The sequence below is a fragment of the Oryza glaberrima genome, chromosome 6 (genome assembly GCF_000147395.1).
Source record: "Oryza glaberrima chromosome 6, OglaRS2, whole genome shotgun sequence".
Classification (NCBI taxonomy): Eukaryota; Viridiplantae; Streptophyta; class Magnoliopsida; order Poales; family Poaceae; genus Oryza; species Oryza glaberrima.
The window spans coordinates 8,438,492-8,451,130 of NC_068331.1; the positions used below are offsets into that span (position 1 = coordinate 8,438,492).

Here is a 12,639-nt window from a genome sequence, read left to right on the forward strand (position 1 = left end):
AAGCCCCCACCGTTTAGATTTTATATTAATAAAGGAGAAAAAATTACAATAAATTTAACCACTGTAACAATGTATCTCTCTCAGAATTTTTGACTCTATGAACTAAAAGGGAGAGATCATTCCTAAAGAGAACTCTCCAAGAGGGAACAGAGGGAACAATGTTTTCAAAAATTAAACTATTCCTCTGCTTCCAAATGTTCCAAGCAGCATAAAGTACCTTCTCAACAAAATGGGTAGAGTTATATGAATTTCTGGCCGTGACCAACATTTCACCAAAGCTTAAAGAAAGATTCCAAACCACACCAAATTGCGCCCAACATTCAGTGCTAAAAGGACACTGGAAAAATAAGTGGAGAGTTGTTTCCCTTGATCCTGTTGAACAAAGTACACAGAGTAAGGAAGCATTTTGAGGGGAGCAATGCCTTCTGTCTAACATGTCATAAGTATTTAACCGATCAATTAAGAATAGCCAACCAAACACCTTGACTTTCATAGTATAACTGCTCTTCCAAATCCATTTAATATAAACAGGCACATGGACATGAGAAAAATTCATGGCATAAATTTTCTGTGAGGAAAAGATACCGTTGCCTCAAACATATGTCCAGCGATCACTCTCATCATTAAGATGCTCCAAGGTATCTGCAGCTGACATTGCCAAATATTCCTGAAAAGCTTGCTCTGAAAATGGCAAGGCAAAGAGCTGAGGTAGATCAGAAGTAGAGAACATCAGAACTGAGAGATTTGAATTACTGGCAAAAGAATATATTCTGGGATAAACCAAGGCCCTGACTTTATTGTTCCACAAATCTTCCCAAAACAAACAAGATTTTCCATCTTGCACAGTACAGGCCGAGATGCCTCTAAAAATATCCACAAATTGCAAAACATCCCTCCACCAAAAAGATCCTTTAGGAGTAACAGCATGAGGAGGTTCTGCAGTGTAGTAAGTATTCCAAATCAAACTGACCCAGGGAATAGGATATCTATTATAGAACTTATGCAGATTCTTCAAGAGAAGGGCATTATTTTGCAATGTAAGGTCTATTACACCCAAACCACCTCTATCTTTCAGCTGACAAACTCTTTCCCAGAGAACCAAAGACTTCTTATTAGAATTAATATCAGATCCCCTCCACAGGCAATGTCTCCTAGCTCTATCAATACTTTCTATAACTGTCTTTGGAAGTGAAAGAGAGCACATGTAGTAAGTGGGAAGGGAGGAAAGAACTACATTCACAATGGTCAATCTGTCCCCATAAGATAACAAAGCAGTGGTTGCTGAGAGTCTTCTCTCTACTCTATCAACTAGAGAAGCAAAATCTATAACTCTTGGTCTTGTGGTTCCAAGAGGAAGACCCAGATAAGTAAAAGGTAACTTACCAACAGAGCAACCAAACAATTTTGAGAGATGATCAACCTTTTCCAAATCTACATTCAGAGGAATCATGCATGACTTACTATAGTTAATCTTAAGGCCAGTTGAAGAGGCAAAAGTGTTCAAAATTGCCTTGAGACAGAAAAGCTCTTTTTGGGAAGCAGTCAAAAAAAGTAGAGTATCATCTGATTAAAAATATTTGATATGTTTATTTTTTGAGGAAATTGCAGTGGAGGAGACCTCCACGGTATATATTAAAATAGAGAAAAGTTATTTACAAGCATCAAAAGAAAGAAAACAACAGTGTTACAAAAGGTCAATCCATAATTGAACTAGAGGGCGATGAATCTCCTTGAGCCTAGATAAATGTAGACTCAAATCAAGCTTGAAGTTCCTTTTCCAGGTAAGAAGCCCAGGCTGAATTCCATTAAAAAATAGGCTATTTCTCTCCTTCCAACTATTCCAAGCAGCCAACATCATAAGCTCCATGAAGCTGGGATTAGAGATAAAAACACTCTGTGATTGGATCATATAATGAAATTCCTGGGAAGTATTCCAACTCCAACCCAACACATTCCAACACTGCTGACTGAAACTGGAAGTAAATAAAAATATGTTCCCTTGTTTCTCTGATATTCAGAGAACAACAGGAGCAATAGACAGTTGCATTATGAGGAACACAATGCTTTCTGTCTAGGAGATCCCTTGAATTGACTCTGTCCTTAAAGAAGAGCCAGCCAAAGACCTTTATCTTCATATTAAGTTTACTCTTCCAAAAGTAATCGGGGATACATCGTATATGTTATAGTATAGAAAAAAAAGAAGAGTAAAATGCATGGAGGATAATCTAACTTGTTTAGTTGTGTCATGGAGGTCACTATACTTTCAAAATGCACATATGGAGCACTAATATGAGTTAAGTGAGTCATTTAGAAATTTAAATATCCATATGAGTACACCTTATACACATAGCATGTCACCTAGGATTGAAAATATTATCCGGACATCCCCAGCAGCTGCACACCCTAGTCATTGTCTCCTAGGGTTTCGCTTCCGTCGTTGTTTATATTCATAGCTTGTTGCCGCCGCCATCGCCTTGGATTTCACCTCCGTCACTGTTCATATTCATATAAATTGTCGCCCCAGCCGCTACCGCCACCCAGTTTGATGGCAAGAGAGAGAGGACTGAGAACTATAAGACAAAACATGCACAAATGAAATGATTTGGTTATCCTATTTTCGTGTATTTCCAAAAGAAGAGACTAAGCTATATGGGTGGACTAGTCAAGATTGGCTAGCCATCCCTCACATGCACTCACTATTCAGATGCACCTAAAGACATGAAGATTAGTCTTTTGAAGTGCATAGGAAATGTTCTAAAAAAAAGTGCATAGGAAATATGGCTAGGTAATTTTTGGCTAGTCTCCTTGAGGTGCTCTAAGATTCCACCAAGACTCAATATTAATCTTGACATTGATGTGTCTCTCTTATCTACTCGTTCTAGACAAATTTCTCTAGATGGCAACCTTATAACTCTGCTATTAGAGATTGTTGCTCCTGAAAAATATGTGCTAAACTAAAGATAGGTAGTTAATTAGTACTTCCAAAAAATAGAAAGAACGGTATGTACTTTCAAAAACGAACCACCGATAGTTAATTTGTAAAAACTCATACTTAAAAAAAAAACTAAGATCGGTAGTAAGCTACTAACAACATGGCCAACACAACACCACCCACCACGCGAGCAAAAGTAAACCAAGATCTATGGCTTAAGCTACAACCCTCCCAACGCACATACCATAAAATGGGCCCAACATCCTGAAAGTGCATCTAGACCCCTAGTGGGTTTTGGTGATAAATGACAACATATATTTGGGGACTGATCAAGTTTATCAAGATAAGTGCATGTATTAGTCCCATATATTATTGACCCAAGAAGAGGGAGATCCCTACAACACAAAACGAAGTGGTATTCAACTCAAGGCAATTTAAATTTATTTTAATTTGAATTTCAGTCATAGGAAAATCCGCACTATTAAGAGGGGCTTGTGTCGTTGTCTTGCATTGTGTGTCCAAGTACTCTAGAGTGACCTTGATCTATTTAGAGAGAGGCACAATGCACCATACTCATGAAGGGAAAAAGCGAGTTGCGGTTTCCAGTTCGGGACAGAGTACCAAGACCTAAAGTTCAGGTCCTTTGGATCGGAAGTTCAAATCCCCATCCTAGCTATTGGCCGAGTCTCCAGACTGAACTTCCGGTGTTTGAATCTGTGAGTAACGACCAGTTGTGGGGATGGGCGAGTATTTAAACCGGGCCACCCCCTATTTGAGGGGTTGGCTGGAACACATTTCAATACCTCTCTCCATAGCCTCTCTAGGGTTTCTAGCCTCTACCACCTTGATTCTTGAGCCAAAAATCTTGTGAGTGATGGGATTTTGACTTTTGAGAGATGGGGGAGCTATGTTTCTAGCTTGAGCACTTGGATCAATGTTGGGGCTTTGTCAACACACTTATTACTCTTGGTGGTTCTCTACCTAGCCAGATAGGCATCGTCCGTAGAATTCAAATTTGTGTGGATTGCCCAGGAAAGTTTGTAAGGTTTGCATCACCGCCGCCAGGAAAGAGGTAAGTTAGGCAATACCAAGCTAATTTCTAGGTGTTTACTTGATAGAGCAAGCTTCACCCAAGGAAGCTGAGGGTTGTCCATCCTTGAACCTTTGTGGTTGGGAGGAAACCCACTGATCCTTGGTGTTTGCTTGGTGATCGGAGCTTTCCCCTGGTTAACAGCTTGGAGAGGCAAGGGATTGAAAGCGATCCGGCTCTTAGGAGCTTCTCAACGGAGAGTAGGGTTGAAAAATCTGAACTTCGGTGAAAAATCTCGTGCCTTCCTTAGTTGTGCATTTTTTCCCCTTGTGTTCATGTTACTTTACTTTTACTCTGTTGAAACCTCAGCCCCGAGCAATTTCTCCTCGAAGAAACAGTCTTATGGTGTCGGAACTTCCGATACCAAGTATCTAAAGCTCAGGTCAACTTTCTCCGTTTGAAACAACGAAAGTGAACCTGAAGTTCAGGTCAACTTTCTCTGTTTGAAGTTCTGGTGCCTAGGACCTAAAGTTTCGGTAAACATGACTTCGTTGCGAGTGATTTTCAGGAACACCTATTCACCCTTCGTCTAGGTGAAATCAAGCTCCTTTCATATCCATTTTTGATGTCAACCCTCCGTTTCTTTTTTACTTTCAGGTCATAAAATATATTGGAATTACATAATATGCAACGAAGCCCCTCAAAGTAGAGAACAATTAACATATTAGTCCATGGCCCACTTGCCCTATCCTCACAAACTTATCTTCCTTATCCTGTTCCCGTTGTTCACACCTCCACATTGTCCCCATCACCACCTTGCGATGCCCACTCTCTTACTCCCAAGCGCCATGTCGTGCTGCCCGCTTGTCTTCCTCCGATGCTTCACTACTGCTGCCGACACATACATCCTCCCACACGCTGCTACCTCTCCACTTCTCCCCATTGGTATGAACAGAGCTTGCTATATCGGCTAGATCGAGGTAGTGGGACAAGAGCTCGGCCCGACGAGGCCGTATTGATTTGATGGGACAGGAGCTTGCTTCAGATTTCTCCAGTGAGGTCGCGTCAATTTCATTGGCAGCGGTCTGATATGCTTTTTGACCACCCCATCTACTCGCCGAAGTGCTATACCAACTCGATCTTATCGAAGTCTCCAAGTGCGCTCACTTTACTCTCCTTCCCCTTCTCTCTCCAGGCCTAGAGCACCAGAGTCATTGCCTCGCCTGCAAGGTATGCACATCTCATGTAGAGTTCACACATCCGTACAGTGGTACAAATCCATCCAAGCTAGCTCAAATATTCAGGTGAGACGAGCTGTCACCACATGCCACATAGGAACTTTGGGCATGGCCTAACAGAAAACAGAGACAAATATTGCCAGTTTTGCACTTGCCGACCATTTCCAACAGTAGCATCTACTTCTACTTACCTTCGTTGTCTCATATTATGCGCTGAGTTGGATTGTGATGTTATTATTGTTGATCCAAGATTTTCTATTGTTGATATACTATTGTTGATGATGAGTTGCCATTATGGCTGATCTGTTATTGTTGATTGAGTCGTGCTTATTCATGTTGAGAAAATGCTTGAAAGATGCATGTCGACGTAGTGCTTTTTGGATATGTTTCTGATGTGAATTTAAATCGATGATTCAATCCTATAAAAATCAATTTTTATTTTTTTGGCCCGAAATACCTTTCCGCAGGCGAGTGACCTAAGGGTGCCGCATACGAAATTTGCTTTTGCAAGCAAGTCTCTTAGGGTGTCCGCATATGAAAATGTGGATGAAAGTCCTCTTAAAAAAATCAATGATTTTCATATGCCTTTGATTGCAGGCATGGAGTTTGGCCTCTTGCAAAAATATGTTTTGGCTGCATGAAAAATGATTTTCGTAGCAGTGTGCTCTTCTTCCCCGTCCCGCTTCCATCTTTTATCATATTCATAAAACTTTAGCAGCTCTTTTCTGCCGCCTCTCCTCTATTTCTGGTGCTTATCCCGTCATATCCATTACTTTGTTTTTTATTGCTTGGAAAAATAACCCGAAATGTCGACGCTGGCCCACCATGTCTCCATATTATGATGTCAGCTGTAAATTGAAGTAGATATATAAAAACACAAGCTACTGACCGGCTAGTATAGTTTTGTTGGATTGATATGGCACCGTTTACCTCTTAAAAAATCAACCGCACTTTACATTTGCATCAACACACACATTATCATAGGCTAATTGGTTTGCTTCGCCCGCAGGTACGTCTTGCGGCCAAGATAAACTTCTCACCTAGCTTAGGCCAATCACAGTGCATGATACGCATCCGAGAAACTTCATATGTTTAGGCCCAGCGAAACGTTTGTCCACAGCTCCCACGCAGTGCACGTGACCTCTCGAATGAACTCAAGTGGGCCCATGTTCATCCTCGAGCAGTGAGCTAAACACACGAGGTGACGGTGTAGCGAGGAGACGACCTCGCTAACGCGGTCATGGAAGTATGTCTCTCGACGTGTGCGTCGTGTTGCCTCGAGCGTAGGTGAGGAACCAGTTTCCTACCAAAGAGCCGAGCGACCAAATAAGGAGACGACCCACGACGACACGTACGCAAGGCTCCGAGGTGTCGCACGAGTCAACACGCGCGCATCCTAGCTCGCACTGTGAGACCGGCCATGTGCTATATCCAGGCAAAAAGACGGCCTGCCACAGAGCCAGCAGGAGATCGATCGAGGTGAAGAAACCATCCGGAGATCCCGGGCGCTCGCACGAGCCGCTTCACGTCCTCGTCTCGTCAACCGGGAAAATCACTGCTCGGCAGCCGTGCGCCACGTTCGCCGCGCGTTGATGATCAGGCCGGCCGCGCGCGTAGCTACGCATATGGCGCCGTGGCACGCGGGGCGGGGGGCAAGTGCCAGCGGCCAGGGGCTCTGCGCCTCTGCTGCAGCAGATGCTTGCCCATGTTGCGCCGGTGCCACTGCCAATTAGCTGGTGGGGGCGCGGCGCGTTAAACTCGGTGTACGTGCTCTGGCATGGCATCTAGCCGTGCATGCGATGCTGCCTGGCCCCCTGCCACTGTACGCAGATAGTTACGTGACAAGGAAAATCCTGTGTGGTACGATCAAACGAAAGTGTGCGCATAGCATGGAAATATGGCAGCCAGCTGCTCAATCCGATGGCTGCTGCACATGACGGCATTCAAGCTTCGGATAAGCGAAACAGCGTAAACTGATTTCTTCACTAACTATACTGATGTGCTGTACAGTTACTATTATATGACTGGCTGCTCAGCTGTTATTATTACATATATAAACAAAGCCTACTAAAAGCCAAAAAAGTTTAACACGATAAACCAAAATAGTTTAACACGATAAACAAATTATCAATGTAGAGTACCGAGCTTTCTACCGGCTATGCTTCTGACGTCTCTCGAACAATCAGCATGATGTGGTCCTCAAGGGGAAGCCCCATCAATCCAAAGACTCCTACGTCGCTATGTTGAAAATGCAACGTTATGGGCGGAACGAACGAATGATAAAGAACGCCTTGTAAAATTACGCAGTGGAAACGCTGCTTCTCGTCTGCTCTCTCCCTAATGTAATGCTTTATGACTATTATCACTCTGTAACTCCAACTTTATCCATCTCAATAAAAATTCAGGTGGGAAACTCTCTCCCCGGTGAACATTAAAAAAAAATCAACATTATGGCTAATATATATCAAGAAAAGCGTGCTATCCACAAGATTTTTAACCAAGTCTTATCAGTAGTCCACAATATCCGCGCCACCCTATGTAGGTACTCCATGTTACTGACAGTAGAGATCCCAAAATGATTGAACCTCAATTCATACATTTTTCATCAGTGGCTATCTAAGATGATCAGTTCGTTAGTGGCTTTGCACATCAGCACATCATACCGATCAACCAGCTGAAAAGATTCAGACCAATTCTATCCATCCAAATTGTGCTGATCCTCTTGTATCTCCAAGACCAAAATTGGAAGTTTGGAACTTGGGGACTACATATATTCCCCCCATCGAGCGTCCGAACTCCCAAAGCGGCATGTGATTTCACAGTCCCAAAGCACATGCCATATGGTCCATTAGATTATACAACTCCTGCCAGTTTTTGTCCTTCGCAGTCATGGCATTCTAGAATCAAGAAACAGGCCGGTTAATGATCTCTTTCCCTCGTCAGAACCCTACCCCTGAATGCAGTAGTAGTTGTAACAGTAGTAAAGTGAATTTCCTGCGATGAATATATATCACTCCTATGGTAGTAGTACAAGCTTCTGTATAGTACTTCTATCTACCGTCACCAAGCTGACAGATTGACCAGCAACGGATGGATCAATCGATCGACAGGCCAGGCCAAGAATCGGTTGAGGAGCAGCATTGTATAGCACCCATGCAGAATCTCGATCGAGCCGGGAGTCATTCCTCCACAGTGTCGCAGGACCATTATCCAGCCAGCGCAGACACGCCACCCATTTTAATGGCAGCATGTGCCGATGGAGTAGCTTCGTTCTTGGCGTGACATTTGGGCCATCATGCCATCACTGCCATGCAGGAACGCGCTGTGTGTTTAGCAAGATTCTCGCCGTATTTTCTTCTTCGTCAGTTCGTCCTCGTCGTCATCATCTTCTTCTTCTGATCTTCTCAAAAGGGCTCCACTGATCAGCATATATGCAGGCAGTGATGCAGAGTCATTGAAGGCTCCCAGTGCAGCCCGGCCGGCCTCAGCTATGAACTCCATCTTTTCCTGTTCCTGTTCCTGTTCCTACTTGGACGATGCTGCTAGTAGTAGTACTTTACTAGCTGCTACTTTCTCCCTTGAAATAACTCCGGTCTCAGTCGGTGTGCAGAGACATGGCAGGAGTGGAGAAATATGGAGACGATAAGGTCAAATGCATGCATCCATGTCCGTCCATGGCAAGGAGGCCGGCGAAGCATCATAATTCAGAAAGGCTATCAGCAGCGTACTGTACAGTGCAGGCAGAGTGTGCAGCTAAGAGTTACTGCGAAATGCAATGCCCATAGATCCGTGTTGAATGATATAAATATCGTTTTATTATCAGCTGGTACATAGTATTGATTGACAAATTGACCAAACCCGCAGTAGTACATTTCTATTTTTTCTTATCAATGGCGCGAGAAAGAGAGGGAGATAAGTGGGGGGAGAGATAGATCAATAGCCCAGATCTCAAAAGGGAAAGAGAGAGAGGAGGAAGAAGAAGAACAGCAAAAGGTTATTACACTGAACGAGAGAGAGAGAGAGGACCACGGCCTATACGTACGTACGTGTATAAATTTGATGGGATTTAACCGCTCGTACGCGCGCACATGCACCCCGTCAGCCTCCGCATTTATCGCGGCCGCGGCCACGGTCGCTCGCTGCCTTTTTCCGGTTACGCGCCACGGTCGGGTGGAGTACGTACGTACGTGTCACCGCGCGCGCGCAGACGCACACGCACACTGTCACCTCGTCGGCGTACGACGTCGCGCAGCTAGTGCTTGAGCACCTCCGGGATGTCGACGGGGTACCGGCAGATGCTGTCGGCCCATGGCCCGTCGGCGTTGCGCGCCGGCGAGATGCACTCCCACGCGGCGCTGTTGCACTTGAAGCCGGAGCCGAACCCGATCATCCACACGCGGTCGCCGGGGCGCATGCGGCCCTTGGCCTCGATGTAGGCCAGCTCGTACCACACCGAGCTGCTCGACGTGTTGCCGAACCGGTGCAGCGCCATCCGTGACGCCTCCACGTGCTCGTCGGAGAGCCCCAGGCTGCGCTGCAGCTCGTCGATCACCGCGCGGCCGCCGGCGTGGATGCAGAAGTGCTCGAACGCCATGCGGAAGTCCGGGAGGTACGGCTTCACTCGCCGGTTCAGCACCCGCCGCGCGATGAAGGACAGCGCGAACAGGAGCTGCTCCGACGCCGGCAGGACGAGGGGCCCGATGGCGGTGATGTTCGCCTTGAGCGAGTCGCCGGCGATGGTCATGAGGTCCTTGGAGAGGTTGATGCCCCGGTGTCCCTCGCCGTCCTCCTCCTGGAACACGCACCGGTACGCGCTGTCCTGGGCGCCGGTCAGCGTCCGCACGACGCGGGAGAGGCGGAACCGTGCCTTGGCGCGCGACGTGGACAGCAGCACGGCGGCGCCGCCCATCCGGAAGAGGCAGTTGGGCAGGAGCATCGCACGCTCCTTGCCGACGTAGTAGTTTGGCGTGATGGTCTCCGTCGACACGACCAGCGCGTGCGCGCCGTGCGGCGCCACCTGCAGGAAGTTGCGGGCGAGGCCGACGGAGATGAGGCCCGCGCTGCAGCCCATCCCGGAGAGGTGCACGTTGCGGATGTCGCTGCGCATCTTGTACTTGTTGATGATCATGTCGGTGAAGGAGGGGATGGGCGCGAAGAGGCTGCAGTTGACGACGAGGATGTCGATCGCGGCGGGGCTGATGCCCGTCTTGGCGAGCAGGTCGTCGATGGCGTTGAAGATGACGACCTCCACCTCGGCGCGCGACGCCTCCAGGTTCCGGTACGGCGGGATGAAGTGGTGCGCCGGCGGCAGGCACGTCTCCTCCCCGAGCCCCGACCGCTCGAGCAGCCGCGTCATGAACCGCACGCTGCGCTCGTCGATGGACGCGCCCTCCACGTACGTCACCAGCTTGGCGTGCTCGAGGAACGTGGCGAACGGGACGCGGCAGTTGGGCTTGGTGCGGAAGCACGCGTAGTCGACGAGGTACACGGGGCGCGGCCGCAGCATGAGGTACAGCGTCGCGGCCGCCGCCGGCACGAACGCTGCCAGGAAGACGTGCACCGGCCGCAGCGCGCGCGCCATCCGGAGCAGCTCGTCCGGCCCGACCCGCGCCGCGTTGACGATCGCCGCCACGGCCAGCGGCGCGGCCATCACCACGAGGAAATTGTTCACCACATGCTGGTACAGCGGCTTCAGCCGCTTCAGCTGCGCCGACGACGACGACGAGCTCATTCTGCCGGTGGAGGCGGCGGCGGCGGCAATGGCTCCGATCAGCAAGTGGGGAGTGTGGAGTGTGGTGCACTCGATCGGTGAGTCGTGGAGGGAAAGAAGAGTGGAGAGAATTTAAAGCGAGGCGGGCAACGAATTTAACGCACGTTGGTTGGGGGCAGCTTGGGGGTGTCTTTACTCGCAACAGGTCCGTGGTAGCGAGGCGCTAGCTCATCGGTGGGCTGGTTCACCGATAAATCTGATGAATTGATGCTGCTAATTTAAGACCGTGTTCGATTGTCTTCGTCCTCGCTCGTAGTAGATACCTGCTAGGCTCGTCATTTCTAGTGAAAATCCCTTTGCGTGTTATAGATAGTCACTAGGTATTTTGCTTTTCCTGCAACGATTAATGACATATTTAACTGCTTAGGCGGGCCGGCCCTGAGCCAGCACGGACGATACGATCACACTGGGCCTCCAAAAATTAAGGGCCTCCAAAATACTTATGCTATATAGTACCAGGTCTGATAGGGTTAGAGAAAAGATAAAAAACCGATCGGCAACTGAGCATATCGTGACTGCTTGACTTCGTGAGACGCAGAGACGGCGTGTCGCTGCGACGCCGCCCGGCCGCCGCGGCCCGCAGTCACAGCAGATCGTGAGTTCGTGGCTACTTGCTTGTCATGCCCATCCCATTGCCCGATTGCTTGCATCTCTAATCTCTTCGTGACTGCCACAGTCTGCAGGTTCAATTCAAAATCTTCCTCAATCATCTTCCCTTGTCTATATTTTCCCTACCTAAGAGTGAGATGTAATCAAACTACTTAATGGCTCGCGCAATCTGCGCGGCTAGCATCATTATATTTTCTCTCATATAATAGCATATATGTTTTCTTATTATATTATTCAAATATATTAAAATGACAACATAATTTTAAATTTTACAATAACTTTACAAAACTACTAACGTGTAATATTCATATTATATTTTATATACGTGTTAGTTATTAATTATTTTTAATATCAAATTTTAGTTATTTGTAAACTATATATATTCTTATATGGACTCTAGACTCGTCTTTTAATATTTCTTTTTTTAATTCCGAATTTTCTGTAAATTATATTTCTATATAGACTCTATGCTCTTCTTCCAATATTATTTATTTTTATTTCTAAATTTTTATATTATATTTTATATACGTGTTAGTTATTAATTATTTTTAATATCAAATTTTAGTTATTTGTAAATTATATATATTTCTACATGGACTCTAGACTCGTCTTTTAATATATTTTTTTGATTCCGAATTTTATGTAAATTGTATTTCTATATAGACTCTGTGCTCTTCTTCCAATATTATTTATTTTTATTTCTGAATTTTTATTATTTCTAATTGTATTTCTATGTGGACTCTAAACTCATTTTTTAATATTCTTTAATTTTTAATTTCGAATTTCAGTTACTTCTAAATTGTACTCCTATATTGACCTTAAACTCTTCTTCCCATGTTTTTCTTAATTTCGTTGTATATTGTATTTTTATACGGAATCTAAACTCTACTTTTAATTTTATTATGTTTATCCCAAATTTTAGTTAGTTTTAAATTCCTACATGGACTCTAGTCTCCTCTTCTAATATTTCTTATTTTTTAAATTCCGAATTTCTGCTATTTCCTAATTGTATTTCTATATGGACTCTAGTCTCCTCTTCTAATATTCCTTATTTTTTTAA

The 12,639-nt window shown here is 45.6% G+C and overlaps 1 protein-coding gene across 1 annotated transcript; it reads right to left on the reverse strand.

Moving 5' to 3' along the window:
* Nucleotides 1–8,958: 8,958 nt before the first annotated feature.
* Nucleotides 8,959–11,076, reverse strand: LOC127775463 (3-ketoacyl-CoA synthase 6-like). The gene has a single exon (XM_052301710.1). The coding sequence runs from the start codon at nt 10,929–10,931 to the stop codon at nt 9,453–9,455; it is 1,479 nt and encodes a 492-aa protein (XP_052157670.1). The 5' UTR covers nt 10,932–11,076; the 3' UTR covers nt 8,959–9,452.
* Between the last annotated feature and the right edge of the window lie 1,563 nt (nt 11,077–12,639).